The sequence below is a fragment of the Somniosus microcephalus genome, chromosome 4, assembly GCF_052327205.1.
Source record: "Somniosus microcephalus isolate GS21.2 chromosome 4, FLI_Smic_1.0, whole genome shotgun sequence".
NCBI lineage: Eukaryota > Metazoa > Chordata > Chondrichthyes > Squaliformes > Somniosidae > Somniosus > Somniosus microcephalus.
This window is the reverse complement of record NC_140990.1, coordinates 98,446,157-98,469,655: the sequence shown is the minus strand read 5'-3', so window position 1 is coordinate 98,469,655 and position 23,499 is coordinate 98,446,157. Positions and strand designations below refer to the sequence as shown.

At 47.8% G+C, this 23,499-nt stretch overlaps 1 protein-coding gene and 1 pseudogene across 1 annotated transcript in view; one reads left to right on the top strand and one right to left on the bottom strand.

The window, feature by feature from the left end:
- LOC147119566 (uncharacterized) overlaps positions 1–9,622 on the bottom strand; it is a 36,981-nt gene extending 27,359 nt beyond the window's left edge. The window contains exon 1 of the mRNA XM_085983651.1: positions 9,595–9,622. Within this exon, the coding sequence (XP_085839777.1) occupies positions 9,595–9,622 (28 nt within the window). The remainder of the gene's footprint in view (positions 1–9,594) is intronic.
- LOC147119564 (uncharacterized) overlaps positions 1–23,499 on the top strand; it is a 124,943-nt pseudogene that overhangs the window by 91,538 nt on the left and 9,906 nt on the right.

Below are 23,499 nucleotides of genomic sequence, written 5' to 3'. Positions count from 1 at the left end.
ACCGCCTGCTCTTGGTAGCAACGGGTTTGCAGTCAGGGGTAAGGTTAGCAAACAGAGAGGGTGGCGGGACCTTGAGGGTGGAGAGGCTGCAGGTGTTACGCGGTGGGCGGTTTAATGTTTGCTGGTTGTTGACTGTGAGTGGGGGGAGGGGTCCACCGTATGCTAGGGTTACGCTTTGGAGGTGGGATTGGAAGTCCAGCCCTAGTAGGACGGCAGCGCAGAGATGGGGGAGGACGAGGAGTTTAAAGTTTTTATACTCCGTGCCCTTAACCGACAGGGTCACGACACAGTAGCCGCTGATGTCCGTGGCGTGGGACCTCGATGCCATCGAGATTCGGCTGCGCGTTGGTAGGACAGAGAGGGAGTAGTGGCTCACCGTGTCTGGGTGGATGAAGCTCTCCGTGCTTCCGCTGTCGAACAGGCAGGTCGTGGCGTGGCCGTTCACTTTGATGTCCATCATTGACTTGGACAGATGGTGCGGGCGGGCTTGGTCCAGGGTGACGGAAGCTAGTGTGTAGCTGAGCGAGTTGTTGTCATCTGCGGGCGAGGCGGTCGGGCGTGGTGAGTAAAATGGCGTCTCCCACGAGGTAGGGCAAAATGACGGAGAAGATGGCTGCCCCCGTAGCTCACATGAGGCACTATTGGGGTCGGTTGCCTTAATCAAAGATGGCCGCCCCCATGACTCATGTGTGGGGATGCTGGCCTCAGTTGCCCTAAACGAAGATGGCCGCCCCCATAGTTCGCATGCGGCACTGCTGGCCTCTGAGGATCCGCTCCTGCAGGCCTTGGAGAAGTGGCCTTTCTTCAGGCAGGTTCTGCATGTGGAGTTCTTGGCTGGGCAGCGCGACCTCGGGTGCTTCTCCTGGCCACAAAAAAAACAGCCGGCGGCCCGATCGCGGATGCCCGATGTCGGGGCCGGTGCCGGGGGGTGGCGGGGCCGGTCGGGTCCGGGACGCCGACGCAGAGGTAGGTCCCGGGGGCGGCGCTGGGAAGGGTGCTGTGGTAGGGGTCGGGCCCGAGTCCCAGGGTCGCGAGCAGTACCTGGTGAATGCTTCCTGATCTTGGTGGGCCACTTCCAGGGAGATAGCGAGGGCTTCAGCTTTTTCCATGCTGAGGTCTTTAGCTTCCAGCAGTCTTTGCCGTGAGTACTCGGACCGTAGGCCTTTCAGGAATGCGTCGCGGATATTATCTTCAGTATTTTCGGCTGCCGACACCGATTTAAAGTCACAGTTCCTGGCGAGTGCATATAGCGCCTGTGAGAATTCGGCTACTGATTCTCCTGGCTGTTGCGGCCGTGATCTTAGGAGGTGCCTAGCGTACATGTAGTTTACCGGGGTCCGGTACTTCTGTTTCAGCAGGTTGATGGCGGTCTTGTAGGTAGTCATGTCCTCGATGAGAGTGTATACTCTCGGGCTCAGTTGCGCCTGCAGGACACTTAGTTTGGATGCCTGAGGGACGCTGGATTCTCTCAGGTATGATTCGAAGCAGACCAGCCAGTGTTTAAAGTCTGCGGCTGAGTTTGCTGCTCGTGGGTTCAGGTCCAGGTACGGCGGTCTGAGGGCTCGCAGCCAAGCTGGCTGGTGTGGCTGTGCTCCTGGGAGCTGCGCTGGTGGCTCCTCCGCCGGTTGTGACTCGTTGTCGGACATCATTAAATTTAGTCAATAAAATTGATATACCTATCAATTCCTCCAATAAAAGGCGAAGAGTTACGAAGGTGACTAAAGGTTTTTATTGACTAAATAACAGAGCCCACTCTCGTGGGTGATCCGATCCAAGCAGGAGGAATACCAGTCAGTCGCTCACCTTTATACCTGGCCTGGTGGGTGGAGCCAAGGCGGAGTCGGCGGTGGTCATCCCAGGTATAGCAGTGTGGCAAGAGGCGACCTCGTACCGTGATACAATAGTGGTCAGTGATACAGTTATAACGAACAGTGGTGAACAGTGCTAACTACTAACAGTGATACGATAGTGAACGTGGTTTACCACAATGTCATCATTGTTTTTTTCCTTACTGGTCACCGTCAGTGCCTGAATGGAGTGCCAGTCTAAACGTATCTTCCTTATCCATTCACGTCCCAACAACGGTGGACCACCATCTTGTAGAATGTATAAATACAACTTTTGTATTTCTTTGCCGTTGTATACCACAGGCACCTTTATTTTTCCTTTGGGGTATACTTTCTGCCCCGTATATGTTTTTAAGATAATGGATGTGTCTTTTAGAGGTATATGCGAAAATAGCCTCTCGTAATCTCGTCGATTTATTACGGTTAGAGCTGATCCTGTATCTAGCTCCATTTTAACTGGGGACCCTGCTATTATGAGGGTAACCCAAATGGTCTGGTAATCTTCATTGGCAATTACATTATGTAATTTGAGAGAGCTTAGTCTCTTGTTCCCGGAGTCGCTATCGCTCTTCTGGTCTTTGGAGCTACTGTCCGTCATCATTTGTACCTTTCTGTGCTTTTCCTTATTGATTCTTTTCCCGTTAGTGGATTTTTTATTTTCAGATCGGCATACACGTGGAATGTGTCCCATCTTTCCGCATCGCCTGCATGCTTTTTCTTTGAACCAGCAATCCCTCTGGTCATGGTTGGATCTGCCGCAGCGATAACATCTCTCGAAACCCCGTGTCATTTCATGTGTGCCGAAGTCCTGTGGCCTTTGCTGTATCTTTGCCGCTCCTATTGCACTGAAAGCCTTGTCCAGTGTTAAATCTTTTCCAGAAGATACCTTTTTTTGTGTTTCTACACTTAGGGGATCGCAGATGAATTTGTCTTGCAGAGAATCTGCCAGTCCTGCCTCAAATTGGCAGTGTAGGGTATCAACAATCTCCTCAAAATTCTTGTCCATCGGTTCGGCTGGAGTGATTAAGTTGCGTAACAGCTTGTATGTTTCTGCGCCCATTAGATCCAGAAGCACTGAAGCTTTTTTTTCATCTTCTATTCCATTTGCGGTGCAAAACACCTCCACTCTTTCTACATATGTGGTCCAATCCTCTATCTTGTTATCAAAAACATCAATATTGCCAAAGTTAGGCTCTGTTTCGTTATCAAAAGCATCAATATTGCCAGACTTAGGCATTTCAAAAAAAGATATGGCGCTTCCCGCGCTTTTTTTTTCTGTATCAACGATATGGCGCTTCCTGCGCTTTCCCGCCGCTGCTACCGATAACAACGCTGTTTTACTGTGGTTTCCGTTTATTCACTGTTGGAGACTCGTTCCCGACGGAGGTCTAAATGCTGACCTGCTTGCCGCGCCGGCCGTCTCTCGAGTGCACCCTCCCAGTCCGTTATTGCTTGCCTCCGATTTCGCTGCCTGTCTCAGCTGTAGAGCCCGCCGCTGGAGCCCCAGTCTGACGCCCAGGAAGGATTAGCGCAGTACCTGCCACCAGCTTGGCCAGCTGGTGAAACCACAGTTTCTATTACTTCCTTGAGTCTTCTGGATGCTGGAGGAATCGATGTCCTTGAGGTGCTGCCGAATTGCAGGTAAGTCCATTTCTACTTCGTCGCCACTGTAGTGTCCGTGTGTAGATAAAGACACTGAAGACAGGAGTTGGTTCATAGGTATTTACTAAGCAAGTCTGGGGGGGGGGTTCTAAAGGATATACACAATACACAGGCTTATATAGCCCAAGTGGCAATTACCGGCATTACGCACACCTGGGGCTCTTAAAGGCACATACACCACAAAAAACAAAAGTGGCAGTCAGAGAAATCAACGGTTTAAATCAAACATGGCCACAGTAAATAATAATTCTAATAGGTCTAAGAGCGTTAAAAAAACAAGCCTGAAGGCCTTGTGTCTTAATGCGAGGAGCATTCGTAATAAGGTGGATGAATTAGCTGTGCAAATAGAGGTAAACGAATATGATTTGATTGGGATTACGGAAACATGGCTCCAGGGTGGCCAAGGCTGGGAACTCAACATCCAGGGGTATTCAATATTCAGGAAAGATAGGCAAAAAGGAAAGGAAGGTGGGGTAGCATTGCTGGTTAAAGAAGGGATTAACACAATTGTAAGGAAGGATATTAGCTTTGATGATGTGGAATCTGTATGGGTAGAACTGAGAAATACCAAGGGGCAGAAAACGTTAGTGGGAGTGGTATATAGACCTCCAAACAGTAATGCGGAGGTTGGGGATGGCATTAAAAGGGAAATTAGAGAAGCGTGCAATAAGGGCACAGCAGTCATCATGGATGACTTTAATCTACATAGAGATTGGGCTAACCAAATTAGTAACAATACTGTGGAGCAGGAATTCCTGGAGTGTTTACGGGATGGTTTCCTGGACCAATATGTTGAGGAACCAACCAGAGATCAGGCCATCTTAGACTGGGTATTATGTAACGAGAAAGGATTAATTAGCAATCTTGTTGTACGAGGCCCCTTGGGTCGGAGCGATCATAATATGATCGAATTCTTCATCAAGATGGAGAATGAAGTAGTTGACTCAGAGACTAGGGTCCTGAATTTAAATAAAGGAAACTACAATGGTCTGAGGCGCGATTTGGGTAGAATTGATTGGGGAATTGATGCGCCATCAATAACCCCAGAAGACTAAGAGTTAAACTTATAACAAGTAGGCTTTTATTAACAAAAGAATACGAGCATGCCTCTGCTGGTAGACCGATCCTTAAAGCCAGGGGGACTGGAGGTCAATCACCTTTATACCTGGGCCAGGGGCGGAGCCAGCTGAGGCATGCCCAGACATGTTCTGTACAGGCAGATTAGTGGTTTACCACAGGAATGTCACTCAAAGGGTTGACAGTGGATAGGCAATGGCAAACATTCAAAGACCGCATGGATGAACTACAGAATTTGTTCATCCCAGTTTGGCATAAAAATAAAAAAAGGTGACTCAACCGTGGCTAACAAGGGAAATTAGGGATAGCATAAGATCCAAGGAGAGGACATATAAATTGGCCAGAAAAAGCAGTAAACCTGAGGATTGGGAGCAGTTTAGGATTCAACAAAGGAGGACAAAGGGATTAATTAAGGGGAAAATTGAATATGAGAGTAAGCTTGCAAGGAACATAAAAACTGACTGTAAAAGCTTTTATAGATATGTGAAGAGAAAAAGATTGGTGAAGTCAAGCGTAGGTCCCTTGCAGTCAGAATCAGGGGAATTTATAATGGGGAACAAAGAAATGGCAGACCAATTAAATACATATTTTGGTTCTGTCTTCACAACGGAGGACACAAATAACCTCCCAGAGATGTCGGGGAACATAGGGTCTGATGAAAGGGAGGAACTGAAAGAAATCAGTATTTGTAGGGAAATGGGTTAGGGAAATTGATGGGATTGAAGGCCGATAAATCCCCAGGGCCTGATAATCTACATCCTAGGGTACTTAAGGAAGTGGCCCTAGAAATAGTAGATGCATTGCTGATCATCTTCCAACATTCGATGGAATCTGGAACAGTACCCATGGATTGGAGGGTAGCTAATGTTACCCCACTATTCAAAAAAGGTGGTAAAGAGAAAACGGGGAATTACAGACCAGTAAGTCTGACATCGGTTGTGGGGAAAATGCTAGAGTCCATTATAAAAGATGTAATAGCAGAGCACTTGGAAAACAGTGACAGGATCGGACAAAGTCAACATGGATTTACAAAAGGTAAATCGTGCTTGACTAATCTACTGGAATTTTTTGAGGATGTGGTGTATTTGGACTTTCAGAAGGCTTTCGATAAGGTCCCGCATAAGAGATTAGCGTGTAAGGTTAAGGCACTTGGGATTGGGGGCAAGGTAGTGACTTGGATAGAGAATTGGTTGGCAGACAGAAAGCAAAGAGTTGGAATAAACGGGTCTTTTTCCGAGTGGTAGGCAGTGACTAGTGGGGTACCGCAGGGATTGGTCCTTGGACCCCAGCTATTCACAATATATATTAATGATCTAGACAAGGAAACTAGATGTAATATCTCCAAATTTGCAGACGACACAAAGCTGGGTGGGAGTGTGTGCTGTGAGGAGGATGCCGAGAAACTCCAGGATGATTTGGATAGGTTGGGTGATTGGGCAAAAACATGGCAGATGCAATATAACGTGGATAAATGTGAGGTTATCCACTTTGGTGGCAAAAACAGGAAGGCAGATTATTATCTGAATGGCAATAGATTGGGAGAAGGGGAAGTGCAACGAGACCTGGGTGTCCTTGTGCACCAGTCGCTGAAGGTAAGCATGCAGGTGCAGCAGGTGGTTAAGAAGGCAAATGGTATGTTGGCCTTCGTAGCGAAAGGGTTTGAGTACAGGAACAAGGATGTCTTGCTGCAGTTGTACAGGGCCTTGGTGAGACCACATCTTAAGTATTGTGTGCAATTTTGGTCGCCTTATCTGAGGAAGGATGTTCTTGCCATGGAAGGAGTTCAGCTAAGATTCACCAGCTGATACCTGGGATGGCAGGAATAATGTATGAGGAGAGATTGGGACGATTGGGCTTGTACTCGCTGGAGTTTAGAAGAATGAGAGGGGATCTTATTGAAATTCTGACAGGACTGGACAGACTAGATGCAGGAAGGATGTTCCCGATGGTCGGGGAGTCAGAACCAGGGGTCACAGTCTAAGGATAAGGGGTAAGCCATTTCGGACACAAATGAGGAGGAATTTCTTCACCCAGAGTGGTGAACCTGTGGAATTCTCTACCACAGAAGTCGGTAGAGGCCAATTCATTAAATATATTCAAGAAGGAGTTGGATATATTTCTTCAGGCTAAAGGGATCAAGGGGTATGGAGAGAAAGCAGGGACCGGGTACTGAAATTGGATGATCAGCCATGATCACATTGAATGGCGGAGCAGGCTCGAGGGGCCGAATGGCCTACTCCCGCTCCTATCTTCTATGTTTCTATGCTACGGACAAAGTGCGCGGACACGATGGGCCGAAGGGTCTCTTTCTGTGCTGTATAACTCTATGACTCTAAGCGTGTGGTTCAGCCTCAGACAGATGCCAGGGAGGGGGATGGAGTCGGTGGCTAGGGAACGGAGATTGTGGCGGGGACTGAAGACAATATTTAGTTGGAGGAAATTTCTGCTCATCCAGGACTGGATGTCGGATAAGCAGGGTGTCAAATCAGAGACAGTGGAGGGGTCGAGAGAGGTGGTGGTGAGGTAGAGCTGGGTGTCGTCAGCATACATGTGGAAGCTGACGTCGTGTTTTCGGATGATGTTGCCGAGGACAACATGTAGGTGAGAAATAGGAGGGACATGTGCGGGAGCGGGTAGAAAAGCCATTGCAGGTGATTCTCTGGCTTCGATTAGATAGATTAGAATGGAACCAGTTGAGTGCAGTCCCACCCAGCTGGACGACGGTGGAGAGGCGTTGGAGGAGGATGGAGTGGTCGACCGTGTCAAAGGCTGCAGACAGGTCGAGAAGGATGAGGAGGGATAGTTTACCACGGTAACAGTCACACCGGATGTCATCTGTGCCTTTGATGAGAGCCGTTTCGGTGCTGTGGCAGGGGCGGAAACCTGATTGGAGGGATTCAGACACGGAGTTGTGGGAAAGATGGGCACGGATTTTGGGGGGGGGGCGACAACACGTTCAAGGACTTTGGAAAGGAAAGGAAGGTTGGAGATGGGCCTGATGATGGAACCCGGGGCTTGCGCGTGCTTCTCTGACCCACAATCAGAGGAGAGGGACCCGGTTACCCGCAGCCAGTCAGGGGTTCTAATGGCCATTCTCTCACCCAGAATGCGGCACGCAGTTGGAATCTTCTCTATACCCATTCAAGGAGTCTCTGTGGGACTCAGACGTTTTTTGAAGGGTCGGGGGGGGGGGGGGGGGTGCGGTGCGGCTGGGATGGAGCTTGTTCCCAGTCCCAGATTGGGTTGCCAACTCTGTTTGGATGTAATACATAAGCATTAGGAGCAGGAGTAGGCCATTCGGCCCCTCGAGCCAGCTCCGCCATTCAATAAGATCATGGCTGATCTTCTACCTCATCTCCACTTTCCTGCACTATCCCCATATCCCTTGATTCCCTTAATATTCAAAAATCTATCGATCTCTGTCTTGAATATATTCAACAACTGAGCCTCCACAGCCCTCTGGGGTAGAGAATTCCAAAGATTCACCACCCTCTGAATGAAGAAATTTCTCCTCCTCTCAGGCCTAAATGGCCGACCCCTTATTCTGAGTCTGTGACCCCTCGTTCTGGACTCCCCAGCTACGGGAAACATCCTCCCCGCATCTACCCTGTCAAGCCCTGTAAGAATTTTGTACGTTTCAATGAGATCCCCTCTCATTCTTCTAAACTCTAGAGAATATAGGCCTAGTCTACTCAATCTCTCCTCAGAGGACAATCCCCTCATCCCAGGAATCAGTCTGGTGAGCCTTCGTTGCACTCCCTCTATGACAAGTATATCCTTCCTTAGGTAAGGAGACCAAAACTGTGCACAATGCTCCAGGTGTGGTCTCACCAGGGCCCTATCACATGACCTCTCGCCACATCCACCCGCACAGCGCACGGTTTGTTACCTGATTGTGGTCTGTCAGTCAAACAGTCTTTTTTCCCCCCCTCTCCAATATTTTTATAATGAACAAACAAAAGTGTTCAGAGAAAATGAAAAAGAAACACATTTGTATAAAAACGCCCTAAGATTTCTTTCCTGGTTTGCTTGCAGCAGTGTCTTCAATTATCTTCAATTCCTGGCGATACTCAGGGCAATCCTAGGAGTGGGAGCGTTGGAGAGGCTGTCATTCAAGCAGTTAGGATCACAGGAACAGGAGGAGGCCATTCAGCCCCTCCAGCCTGTTCTGCCACTCAATTAGCTCAAGGCTGATCTGTATCTTAACTCCATCTACCTGCCTTAAGAAAGAAAGACTTGCATTTATATAGCGCCTTTCACATCCACTGGATGTCCCAAAGCACTTTACAGAGGTACTTTTTTTTTTAAGTGAAGTGTAATGTAGGAAACGCGGCTGCCAATTTGCGCACAGCAAGCTGCCACAAACAGCAATGTGATAATGACCAGATAATCTGTTTTTGTTATGTTGATTATGACCCCAGGACACCGGGGATAACTCCCCTGCTCTTCTTCGAAATAGTGCCCGTGGGATCTTTTACGTCCACCTGAGAGAGCAGACGGGGCCTCGGTTTAACGTCTCATCCGAAAGACGGCACCTCCGACAGTGCAGCGCTCCCTCAGCACCGCACTGGAGTGTCAGCCTAGATTTATGCGTTCAAGTCCCTGAACCCACAACCTTCTGAGTCAGAGGCGAAGGTGCTGCCCACTGAGCCACGGCTGACACTGTTACCTTGGTGCAACGGGGGGAGCGGGGGCGCGGGGGGGGGGGTGTTTAGACCCAGGCTGGTGCGATACCTGAAGCGAACTGTAAAGAACTGCATCTGGTGGGAACGGGAAACACAAACCCGAAAATGCTGCCAACACTCAGCAGGGCATGAGATACTTACAGGGGGGGAGGGAGGCCATTCAGCCCATCTTAGTTCTTCCCTGCTGAACAAATCTATGCTTTTCCCCCATCGCTGCATCTGGTTATCCTTTTAAATGATTCCAGGGTTTTTGCCTCCACCTCTCTGTTCGAGTCCATCACTCTCTGCGTGAAGAATCACCTCCTGAGATCAGTCCTAGTTACCTTTTCCTAGTTTGAACTGTGTCCCCATGTGCGACTAGGCACTGTTTAATTGTCACCACACTATTGCATTGGAGAGCGTGTAGAGGAGATTCACCAGGATGTTACCTGGGCTGGAGCGCCTCAGCTATGAAGAGAGACTGGACAGGCTGGGGTTGTTTTCCTTAGAGCAGAGAAGGCTGAGGGGGAACCTGATTGAGGTGCACAAAATGATGAGGGGCATAGATAGGGTAGATAGAAAGGAACTTTTCCCCATTAGTAGAGGGGTCAATAACCAGGGGGCATAATCTCAAGGTAAGGGGCAGGAGGTTTAGAGGGGATTTGAGGAAAAACGTTTTCACCCAGAGGGTGGTTGGAATCTGGAACTCACTGCCTGAAAGGGTGGTAGAGGCAGGAACCCTCACAACATTCAAGAAGCATTTAGATGAGCACTTGAAACGCCACAGCATACAAGGCTACGGACCAAGTGCTGGAAAATGGGATTAGAATAGACAGGGCTTGATGGCCGGCGTGAACACGATGGGCCGAAGGGCCTCTTTCTGTGCTGTATAACTCTATGACTCTAATTTAAAGTAGCATTAGAGATGAACCTTTTCCACACCATTTATTATAGAAAGGAATGGGATTTACATTCATATCAGCCCTTTCACCAACTCAGAACGTCCCAAAGTGCTTTACAGCCCATGAAGTACTTTTTGAAATGCGGTCACTGTAACGTCGGGAAACGCGGCAGCCAATTTGCGCGCAGCAAGATCCCACTAACAGCAATAAAATGCATGCCAGGATCTGTGTGTGTTTTTTTAAAAACTGATATTGGCTGTGGGACAAATGCTGGCCCAGGACTCCCCCACTCTTCTTCCAACAGTGGCCGGGGGGAATCTTCTAGTGCCACCTCAGAGGGCTCGATTTGACGTCTCATCCGAAAAAAAATGCGGCCCCTCCAACAGTGCAGCGCTCCCTCAGTACTGGCTCTGGTGTGTCAGCCTGGATTGTGAGCTCAAGTCTCTGGAGGAGGAGCTTGAGCCACGAACGTCTGACTAAGGAGGGAGAATGTGACCACTGGTCCACGGCTCACACCAAAATCTCAGAAACCGCCATAGGATCAGCATCTTAGGAGTCTCCTTTTTAGGCTGTAAAGCCCAAGTCTCTCCAACTTTTCGTGAGGCGTCAGCCTTGCCTCAACAGTATAAGAATTAGGAGCAGGAGTCGACCATACGGCCCCTCGAGCCTGCTCCACCATTCAATAAGATCATGGCTGATCTTCGACCTCAATTCCACTTTCCCGCCTGATCTCCATATTCCTTGATTCTCCTAGAGTCCAAAAATCTATCGATCTCAGCCTTGAATATACTCAAAGACTCAGCATTCACAGCCCTCTGGGGCAGAGAATTCCAAAGATTCACAACCCTCTGAGTGAAGAAATTCCTCCTCATCTCAGTCTTAAAAGGCCGACCCCTTATCCTGAGACTATGCCCCCTAGTTCTAGACACTCCAGCCAGGGGAAACAACCTCTCAGCATCTACCCTGTCAATCCCCTTCAGAATCGTGTATCTTTCAATGAGATCACCTCTCATTCTTCTAAACTCCAGAGAGTATAGGCCCATTCTAGACAATCTCTCATCATAGGACAGCCCTCTCATCCCAGGAATCAATCTAGTCAACCTTCGTTGTACCGCCTCCAAGGCAAGTATATCCTTCCTTAGATAAGGAGACCAAAACTGTGCCCAGTACTCCAGGTGTGGTCTCACCAAAGCCCTGTACAATTGCAGCAAGACTGCCTTACACTTGTACTCCAACCCCCTTTCAATAAAGGCCAACATGCCATTTGCCTTCCTAATTGTTTGCTGTTCCCACATGCTAACTCTCTGTGTTTCCTGTATGAGGACACCTATATATCTCTGAACACCAAGATTTAATCGTATCTCACTATTTAAAAAAGTCTGTTTTTCTGTTCTTCCTACCGAAGTGGATAACTTCACGTTTCTCCACATTATATTCCATCTGACACCTTCTTGCCCACTCACTTAACCTGTCTATATCCCTTTGCAGGCTCTTACTGTCCCACCTAGCTTTGTATCGTCATCAAACTTGGATACATTACACTCGGTCCCTTCATCGAAGTCATTGATATAGATTGTAAATAGCTGAGGCCCCAGCACTGATCCTTGCAGCACCCCACTAGTTACAGCCTGCCAAACGGAAAATGACCCATTTATCCCTATTCTCTGTTTTCTGTCCGTTATCCAATCCTCTATCCATCCATGCCAATATATTGGCCCTAACCCCATGAGCACTTATCTTGCGTAGCAACCTTTTATGTGGCACCTTACTGAATGCTTTTTGGAAATCCAAATATACTACATCCACTGGTTCCCCTTTATCTACCGTTAGTTACATCCTCAAAAAAATCAATAAATTTGTTAAACACGATTTCCCTTTCATAAAACCATGTTGACTCTGCTGAATCATTTTCTAAGTGCCCTGTTACCACTTGCTTAATAAAGGATTCCAGCATTTTCCCAACAACTGATGTCAGGCTAACTGGCCTGTAGTTCCTGGTTTTCTCTCTCCCTCCTTTCCTGAATAGCGGAGTTACATTTGCTACCTTCCAGTCCGCTGCAATCATTCTAGGTAATTTTAGAATACCACAACCAATGCATCCACTATCTCTGCAGCCACCTCTTTTAGAACCCTCAGATGTAGGCCGTCAGGTCCAGGGTATTTGTCGCATTCGTTTCTCAAGTAATTTTTCTTGACTGATAATCATTACTTTAAGTTTCTTTTTATTCGTTCATGGGATGTGGGCATCACTGGTAAGGCCAGCATTTATTGCCCATCCCTAATTGCCCTTGAGAAGGTGACGGTGAGCCACCTTCTTGAATCGCTGCAGTCCGTGGGGTGAATGTACTCCCACAGTGCTGTTAGGGAGGGAGTTCCAGGATTTTGACCCAGTGACGATGAAGGAACGGCTGATATATTTCCAAGTTAGGATGGTGTGTGACTTGGAGGGGAATTTGGAGGTGATGATGTTACCATGCGCCTGCTGCCCTTGTCCTTCTAGGTGGTAGAGGTCGCGGGTTTGGGAGGTGCTGTTGAAGAAGCCTTGACGAGTTGCTGCAGTGCATCTTGTAGATGGTACACACTGCAGCCACGGTACGCCGGTGGTGGAGGGAGTGAATGTTTAAGGTGGAGGACGGGGTGCCAATCAATCGGGCTGCTTTGTCCTGGATGGTGTCGAGCTTCTTGAGTGTTGTTGGAGCTGCACTCATCCAGGCAAGTGGTGAGTATTCCATCACACTCCTGACTTGTGCCTTGTAGATGGTGGAAAGGCTTTGGGGAGTCAGGAGGTGAGACACTCGACGCAGAATACCCAGCCTCTGGCCTGCTCTTGTAGCCACAGTATTTATGTGGCTGGTCCAGTTAAGTTTCTGGTCAATGGTAACCCCCAGGATGTTGATGTTGGGGGATTTGGCAATGGTAATGCCGTTGAATGTCAAGGGGCAGTGGTTAGATGCTCTCTTGTTGGATAGTCTTTGTCTGGCATTTGTGTGGTGCGAATGTTACTTACCTCTTATCAGCCCAAGCCCAAATGTCATCCAGGCCTTGCTGCATACGGGCATAGGCTGCTTCATTATCTGAGGAGATGCGAATGGAACTGAACACTGCAATCATCAGTGAACATCCCCACATCTGACCTTATGATGGAGGGAAGGTCACTGATGAAGCAGCTGAAGATGGTGGGGCCTAGGACACTGCCCTGAGAAACTCCTGCAGCGATGTCCTGGGGCTGAGATGATTGGCCTCCAACAACCACAACCATCTTTCTTTGTGCTAGGTATGGCACTAAAATGTGATAAACCCCCAGGACCAGATGGTTTCCATCCCAGGGTTTTAAAGGAAGTAGGTGAGCACATTGCAGATGCCCCAACTATAATCTTTCAAAGTTCCCTAGATTCAAGGACTGTTCCTTTAGATTGGAAAATTGCGCTATTTAAGAATGGCGAGAAAGGGAAACCAGGGAATTATAGACCAGTTACATCTGTTATCAGGAAATTGCTCGAGTCTATAATTGAGGATAGGGTGACTGAACACCTCAAAAATTTTCAGTTGATCAGAGAGAGCCAGCATGGATTTGTGAAAGGTAGGTCATGCCTGACAAACCTGATTGAATTTTTTGAAGAGGTGACTAAAGTAGTGGACAGGGGAATGTCTATGGATGTTATTTATATGGACTTCCAGAAGGCATTTGATAAAGTCCCACATAAGAGACAGTTAACTGAGGTAGAAGCCCACAGAATTGAGGGCAAATTATTGACCTGGTTAGGAAACTGGCTGAGCAGCAGGAGACAGAGAGTAGGAATAATGGGCAGGTACTCAAATTGGCAGGATGTGACTCGTGGTGTCCCGCAGGGACCTGTGTTGGGGCGTCATCTATTCACCGTATTTATTAACGACTTAGACGATGGCATAGAAAATCATCTATCCAAATTTGACGATGACACAAAGATTGGTGGAATTGTAGACAGTGTAGATGAAAGCATAAAATTACAAAGGAATATTGATAAAGTGAATGGGCAAAACTGTGGCAAATGGATTTCAATGTAAGCAAATGTGAGGTCATCCACTTTGGACTTAAAAAGGATCGAAAAGGATACTTTCTAAATGGGGAAAAGCTAAAAACAGTGGATGTCCAAAGAGACTTGGGGGGTCCAGGTACACAGATCATTAAAATGTCATGAACAGGTACAGAAAATGATCAAAAAGGCTAATGGGATGCTGGCCTTTATATCTCGAGGACTAGAGTACAAGGGGGTAGAAGTTATGCTGCAGCTGTACAAAGCCCTGGTTAGACCACAACTGGAGCACTGTGAGCAGTTCTGGGCACCACACCTTAGGAAGGGTATATTGGCCTTGGAGGGAGTGCAGCGTAGGTTTACCAGAATGATACCAGGACTTCAAGGGTTAAGTTACAAGGAGAGATTACACAAATTAGGGTTGTGTTCCCTGGAATTTAGAAGGTTATGGGGAGACTTGATTGAAGTTTTCAAGATATTAAGGGGAACAGACAGGGTAGAGAGAGAGAGAAACTATTTCTGTTGGTTGGGGATTCTAGGACGAGGGGGCGTTGCCTAAAAATTAGAGCCAGACCTTTCAGGAGTGAAATTAGGAAACACTTCTACACACAAAGGATGGTAGAAGGTTGGAACACACTTCTGCGAACGGCAATTGATGCTGGATCAATTATTAATTTTAAATCGGAGATTGATAGCTTTTTGTTAACCAACGGTATTAAGGGATATGGGGCAAAGGCAGGTATATGGAGTTAGGTCGCAGATCAACCATGATCTCACTGAATGGCGGAACAGGCTCGAGGGGCTGAACGGCCTACTCTTGTTCCTATGACTCCAGCCAGTGGAGAGTCATTCCCCTGATTCCCACTGATTTCAATTTTACTAGGGCTCCTTGATGCCACACTCGGTCAAGTGCTGCCCTGATGTCAAGGGCAGTCATTCTCACCTCAACTCTGGAATTCAGCTCCTTTGTCCATGTTTGGACCAAGGCTGTAATGAGGTCGGGAGCCGAGTGGTCTTGGCGGAACCCAAACTGGGCATCAGTGAGCAGGTTATTGGTAAGTAAGTGCCACTTGATAGCACTGTCGATGACACCTTCTATCACTTTGCTGATGATTGAGAGTAGACTGATGGGGCGGTAATTGGCTGGGTTGGATTTGTCCTGTTTTTTGTGGACAGGACATACCTGGGCAGTTTTCCACATTGTTGGGTAGATGCCAGTGTTGTAGCTGTACTGGAACAGCTTGGCTAGAGGCGTGGCTAGTTCTGGAGCACAAGTCTTCAGTACGACAGCCGGGATATTGTCAGGGCCCATAGCCTTTGCTGTATCCAGTGCGCTCACATGGAGTGAATCAAATTGGCTGAAGACTGGCTTCTATGTTGGTGGGGACCTCAGGAGGAGGCTGAGATGGATCATCCACTCAGCACTTCTGGCTGAAGATGGTTGCAAATGCTTCAGCCTTGTCTTTTGCACTCACGTGCTGGGCTCCGCCATCATTGAGGATGGGGATCATGGAGCCTCCTCCTGCCGTCAGTTGTTTAATGGTGCACCACCATTCACGACTGGATGTGGCAGGACTGCAGAGCTTTGATCTGATCTGTTGGTTGTGGGATCACTTAGTCCTGTCTATAGCATGCTGCTTCCGCTGTTTAGCATGCATGTAGTCCTGTGTTGCAGCTTCCCCAGGCTGGCACCTCATTTTTAGGTACGCCTGGTGCTGCTCCTGGCATGCTCTTCTACAATCCTTATTGAACCAGGGTTGGTCGCCTGGCTGGATGGTAATGGTAGAGCGAGGGATATACCAGGCCATGAGGTTACAGATTGTGGTGGAATACAATTCTGCTGCTGCTGATGGCCCACAGCACCTCATGGATGTCCAGTTTTGAGCTTCTAGATCTGTTCTGACTCACTCTCGGTACCCTACTATTGTTGGTATGCTTTTTGTGTCTATTGTGAAGACAGATACAAAATATTTGTTTAAAGTCTCTGCCATTTCCTTATTCCCCATTATAATTTCACCTGTCTCAGCCTCTAAGGGACAACAACAATAACCTGTATTTATATAGCACATTTAACAAAGTAAAACAACCCAAGACGCTTCACAGGAGTGTTATAAGACAAACATTTGACACCGAGTCACATAAGAAATTAGGGCAGATGACCAAAAGCTTGGTCAAAGAGGTAGGTTTTAAAGAGTGTCTTAAAGGAGGAAAAAGAGGTGGAGAGGGTTAGGGAGGGAGTTCCAGAGCTTAGGGCCCAGGCAGCAGAAGGCACGGCCACCAAAGATTGAGCGATTACAATCAGGGATGCTCAAGAGGGCAGAATTAGAGGAGCGCAGATATCTCGGGGATTGTGGGGCTGAAGGAGATTACAGAAATAGGGAGGGGCAAGGCCATGGAAGAATTTGAAAACAGGGATAAGAATTTTGAAATCGAGGCAATGTAGGTCAGCAAGCCTCCTGTCTGATATAAACCAACTCCAGTCACTGACGCCAATCTCCTCCTGTCTGATATAAACCAACTCCAGTCACTGACGCCAATCTCCTCCTGTCTGATATAAACCAACCCCACAGTCACTGACACCAATCTCCTCCTGTCTGATATAAACCAGCCCCACAGTCACTGACACCAATCTCCTCCTGTCTGATATAAACCAGCCCCACAGTCACTGACACCAATCTCCTCCTGTCTGATATAAACCAACCCCCCAGTCACTGACACCAATCTCCTCCTGTCTGATATAAACCAGCCCCACAGTCACTGACACCAATCTCCTCCTATCTGATATAAACCAACCCCACAGTCACTGACACCAATCTCCTCCTGTCTGATATAAACCAACCCCACAGTCACTAACACCAATCTCCTCCTGTCTGATATAAACCAGCCCCACAGTCACTGACACCAACCTCCTCCTCTCTGATATAAACCAACCCCACAGTCACTGACACCAATCTCCTCCTGTCTGATGTAAACCAATCCCAGTTGTTGTGTATGTACCTTTAAGAGAATAACTGGTCTCAGACTGCAGTACCGGCAGTGACCACCCCTGTATAAAAGGCGCTAGAGAGCCTCTGTTGTTTAGTTTCGTTATGGACTTCCACCAGTAAAGATCTGTTTGTTTTCTCTCCTGCTAGTCCGTGTCTCAATCATTCACGGACTTAACACTGGCGACGAGTAAGAAACGAACTTACCTGCAACTCAGCAGCAGCTCCGACGACGTTGTTGAAGGTCGGAGCCAGAAGAAAAAAAAGAGTCCATTGAAACTCGAGAAACGGGCGTCGACCGTCAATCATCGGGTTCAAAACTTGCAGGAGAGATTGTCCAGAGCCAGGCTGGGTTCCTCGGTCCGTGATTTCCCAGCTAATCGGGCTGGTGGCAGGTAGTGCTCTGATCCTTCCTGGGCTGCGGCGGGCTGAATCTCGATCGGGTGGCCTTTCAACGTGGCCGGGCAGCGAGTCGGGAAGCAAAGAGAGAGAGAGAGGGTGGAGCATACAGGGCGCGGCCGGTGTTTCGAAGCCGGGCAGCGTTCGGACCGAAGAAGAGGGAGGGAAGTGTCCCAGAGGGTCCGCTCCACGACGGGAAAATAATAAAAGAAAAAGAATCAATATTTAACGCGCAAGAAACCGTGGAAAGCAGCGCTAACAACAGCGGGGAAGAAGACAAAGCGCGGGAGGCGCCATTTTGTTAAATCGGGGAAGAAGGCAAAGCGCGGGAGGCGCCATTTTAGATTTGCAAGATGCCGAAGACTGGCTGTATCACTGCTTTTGATAATACATTAGAGGACTGGACCACGTATGTGGAAAGAGTCGAGGTATATTTCGAGGCAAACGATATAGCGGAGGGGAAACAGGCATCGATATTGCTAAACTTAATGGGCGCTAGAACGTACGGCCTATTGCGGGACCTGATTACTCCAGCCAAACCGAAGGCGAAGAGTTTTAACGAAATTGTTGCTGTCCTCCAGGAACACTTAAACCCTGCACCGCTGTTGATAGCAGAAAGATTTAAATTCCACAGGAGAACTCAGCACAAAGATGAGAGCAATGCTGAGTATCTTACGGAACTACGCAAGCTATCAAAGCACTGTCAGTTCGGAGCAGGACTGGCAGATACCCTACGGGACAAATTTGTCTGTGGACTCCTGAGTGAAGGAACACAGAAGAAGTTACTCGCAGAAAAAGAGCTGACGCTTTCAGTGTGGCAGTATCGTATGAAGCAGCAGCCAGGGGAGCTGCAGAAATTCAACAAAAACCACAGGAATACGGCACCCACGAAATGACACGGGGATTTGCAAAATGTTATCGCTGCGGCAGAACTAACCATGACCAGAAGGACTGCTGGTCCAAAGACAAAATATGCAGACAATGCGGGAAGATTGGACACATTGCACGAGTTTGTAGGTCTGGGAAGAAGACCAGCGACAACAAAAAGGCTACTAAGGAACTGTACAAGAAAGTACAAAAGATGACGGACAGTAGTTCCGAAGACCAGATGAGCGATAGTGAATCCGAGAACAGGAGATTAAGCTGTCTCAAACTTCACAATGTAATCGCAAAAGAGGATCACCGAACCATTTGGGTCACCCTCACGATAGCAGGGTCCCAAGTTAAAATGGAATTGGATACAGGATCAGCGCTAACCGTCATGAATCGACGAGACTACGAGCGGCTATTTTCACACATACCCTTGAGAGAGACATCCATCGTCTTGACGACGTATACAGGGCAAAAAGTATACCCCAGAGGAAAAATAAGGGTGCCTGTCGAATACAATGGCAAGAAAATACGGAAATTGTATCTCTACATACTGCCAAATGGTGGACCACCGTTATTGGGACAGGAATGGATCAGGAAGATAAACTTAGATTGGCATTCCATTCATGCAATGACGGTGGGCGGTAAAAAAGATGAAGACGTCACTCCTGGACGATTGTCAACAATCTTAGCTAACGCCAAAGAGGTATTTCAACAAGAACTGGGCACGCTTAAAGGCGTAACCGCCTCGATAAAAATAGAAGAGAATGCAGTTCCCAAGTTTTTCAAAGCGAGACCGGTACCATATGCAATTCGCCCAGCTGTCGAGGCAGAGCTGGAGAATCTGGAGAAGGCGGGCGTGTTGTCTAAGGTCGACTGGAGCGAGTGGGCGACACCCATCGTTCCTGTCATGAAGAAAACGTTAAGCAATAAGTCCGGAGAGCCAAGGAAGATTCGCATCTGTGGGGATTTCAAGGTGACGGTGAACCCTGTCCTTCGCACAGTACAATATCCTCTTCCAAGGATAGAAGACATCTTCGCCTCGCTGTCTGGAGGAAAGCGTTTTACAAAGATTGACCTGGCACAAGCATATTTGCAGATGGAGGTTGAAGAGTCCTCTAGGAAGTATCTCACGATAAACACTCACAAAGGTCTTTACCAGTATCATCGATTGGTATTCGGAGTAGCATCGGCTCCGGCGATATGGCAAAGAGCGATGGAACAAGTCCTGCAAGGGATTCCGGGGACTCAGTGTTACTTGGACAACATCCTTGTAACAGGTGAAGATGACAGTGAACACCTTAACAACCTAGAACAGGTGCTCACTAGACTACGGGAACATGGGCTGCGAGCCAACCGCCCCAAGTGCGAATTTTTAAAGAAACAGATATCGTATTGTGGCCACGTGATTGATGAAGAGCGGTCACATAAGTCCCCTGACAAAATTGAAGCGGTTGTTAAGGCCCCAGCGCCTGAAAATGTGTCGCAACTGAGGTCATTCCTCGGGTTGGTGAATTACTATCATAAGTTTTTGCCGAATTTGTCGACAATTCTGCACCCACTGAACGCCCTGCTACGAACGGGGGTAGCATGGAAATGGAGCGATGATTGTAAGCGTGCTTCTCGGAAGAGTAAGGACTTAATCACTTCAAAGGAAGTATTGGCTCACTACAACCCAGCACTGCCAATCAGGCTGGCGTGTGATGCGTCTCCCTACGGCATTGGGGCGGTACTGTCACATAAATTCCTTGATGGTTTGGAGAGGCCGATAGCTTTTGCGTCACGCTCGTTAACTTCTGCCGAGCGTAACTACGCCCAGATTGACAGAGAGGCCCTCAGCCTAGTGTGGGGGTGAAGAAGTTCAATCACTATCTGCACGGTCAAAAATTTACTCTACTAACCGATCATCAACCTCTTGTCTCCATTTTCAACCCTCAGAAGGGCGTACCGATAATGACAGCACAACGGCTGCAGAGATGGTCCCTTTTCCTAGGGGCACACCAATGATATCGAGTACAAAGGAACTAAACAGCATGGAAATGCTGATGGATTGTCACGTCTACCGTTGCCGACGGTGGAAGAAGACGACCTTGCAGTGGATCCAATGGAGTTATTCCACTCGACCATAGTCGAATGTCTTCCTGTGACGAATGCAAACATAGAAAAGGAAACACGGAATGACCCGACACTATCACGGGTCTATGATTTAACGGTGAAGGGATGGCCAGCACATGGCGAACCACTGCTGCCAGCATTCTCGTCGAGAAGAGAACAGCTGTCAGTGTGCATAGGAACCTTGATGTGTGGATCCAGAGTAGTAATTCCACCTAAGTTGACGGATAGAGTGCTCAATGAGCTTCATGAGGGTCATCTGGGTGGGGTAAAAATGAAGAGCTTAGCCAGAGCGTTTGTGTGGTGGCCGGGAATCGATAGAGAAATCGAAGAGATGACCAAGAGCTGTGCAGGATGCCAGAAGGTCCAAAACACCCCACCACAAGCTCCTCTGCATCCATGGGAGTGGCCCTCATCTCCATGGCAAAGGGTGCACATTGATTTTGCTGGTCCCTTCATGGACTCGATGTTTTTAATTGCGGTGGATGCACATTCAAAGTGGCCAGAGGTAATAAAAATGTCCTCAACCACCACGGAAAAAACTATCACAGTTTTACGAACCATATTCGCCAGGAATGGGCTGCCTGAACAGATTTGCTCTGACAATGGACCACAGTTTGTGTCTGAAGAGTTCCGGAGGTTCTTAAAGAACAATGGTGTTAAGCATTACACATCTGCCCCATATCATCCAGCCACTAATGGATTGGCCGAGAGGTTTGTCCAAACATTCAAGAAGGCTATCAAGGCAATGTGTAATGAAGAGATACCCCTACAACACAAGGTGGACAACTTCTTGTTTGCCTACCGGAATGCGACACATGCGGTTACCAACCAAACTCCAGCCATGATGTTCTTCAATCGAAGACTACGATGCCGCTTGGATTTGGTTAAGCCAAACGTCCGAAGAGATGTGGAGAACAGGCAGTTTCAGAATATAAATGAAAGGCCGACCAGGAGTTTTAAGATAGGGCAACCAGTTTTGGCCCGGGACTACCGCACTGAGAAATGGCAGCCAGGAACGATTTGTACACGACAAGGACCTCTAATGTATACCGTGGACGTTGGGGAGAGCATTGTAAGACGCCATGCTGACCAGATTCTAGAGTCACTGGAAAACGTCAACTCCACACCACGATCTGATACACCTGGTAATGAAATCGACGTTCCAATTGCAGCTACCGCAGAACCGGTAATATTGGAAGCAGATGAACCAAACAACGACATTGATTCCGACTCAACATTGCCAGAAGAACCTGTTACCCCAAAGAGGCGTTATCCAGACAGAATCAGGAAGCCTCCTCAAAGACTGAACTTATAATTGCTTAAACTTAACCAATGTATCTAGCAACAGTAATTGTGATTGTAATTCGTTATCATTTAGTTGTTAAATGAATGTTATGTACTGTTTATCTAAAAGGGGAGGAATTGTGTATCTTTAAGCGAATAACTGGTCTCAGACTGCAGTACCGGCAGTGACCACCCCTGTATAAAAGGCGCTAGAGAGCCTCTGTTGTTTAGTTTCATTATGGACTTCCACCAGTAAAGATCTGTTTGTTTTCTCTCCTGCTAGTCCGTGTCTCAATCATTCACGGACTTAACACCAGTCACTGACAGCTATCTCCTCATGTCTGATATAAACCAACCACACAGTCACTGACACCAATCTCCTCCTGTCTGATATAAACCAACCCCACAGTCACTGACACCAATCTCCTCCTGTCTGATATAAACCAACCCCACAGTCACTGACACCAATCTCCTCCTGTCTGATATAAACCAACCCCACATCACTGACACCAATCTCATCCTGTCTGATATAAACCAACCCCACAGTCACTGACACCAATCTCCTCCTGTCTGATACAAACCAGCCCCACAGTCACTGACAGCTATCTCCTCCTGTCTGATATAAACCAACCCCACAGTCACTGACACCAATCTCCTCCTGTCTGATATAAACCAACCCCACAGTCACTGACACCAATCTCCTCCTGTCTGATATAAACCAGCCCCACAGTCACTGACAGCTATCTCCTCCTGTCTGATATAAACCAACCCCACAGTCACTGACACCAATCTCCTCCTGTCTGATATAAACCGACCCCACAGTCACTGACACCAATCTCCTCCCGTCTGATATAAACCAACCCCACAGTCACTGACACCAATCTCCTCCTGTCTGATATAAACCGACCCCACAATCACTGACACCAATCTCCTCCCGTCTGATATAAACCAACCCCACAGGCCCAGAAAGATTAAACTCAGCCCGTTACTTGGATTGGACTTGTGTCCATTCCCGTGCCGAGGGGATTGCTGTATCAGACGGGAGGGGCAATATTTGGGGACTCTCGATTCTCCACCAATTCCCATTCCCCTTCCTTCTGGTGAATACTGGAGGCGGCACTGAGTGTAGTGTGCAAGTCAGTAAGAATTGCCAGCAAGGATTAATCAGCACTTTCTAATTGGAGATTTTAATCAGTGAAACCTTTCAGACACTGAACTGTAGATTTTGTACCAAAGATTCATTTTTGATTGATGTCAAAAGATAATTATTTTATTACAAGAGGATTTGAGTATAAGAGTAAAGACATCTTACTGCAATTATATAGGGCCCTGGTGAGGCCACACCTGGAGTATTGTGTACAGTTTTGGTCTCCTTACCTCAGGAAGGATATACTTGCCATAGAGGGAGTGCAATGAAGATTCACCAGACTGATTCGTGGGATGGTGGGATTGTCCTATGAGGAGACATTGAGTAGACTAGGCCTGTATTCACCTGAGTTTAGAAGAATGAGAGGTGATCTCATTGAAACATACAAAACTTTTACAGGGCTTGACAGGGTAGATGCAGGGAGGATGTTTCCCCTGTCTGGGGAGTCTAGAACCAGGAGTCACAGTCTCAGGATAAGGGGTCGGCCATTCAGGACTGAGATGAGGAGAAATTTCTTCACTCAGAGGGTGGTGAA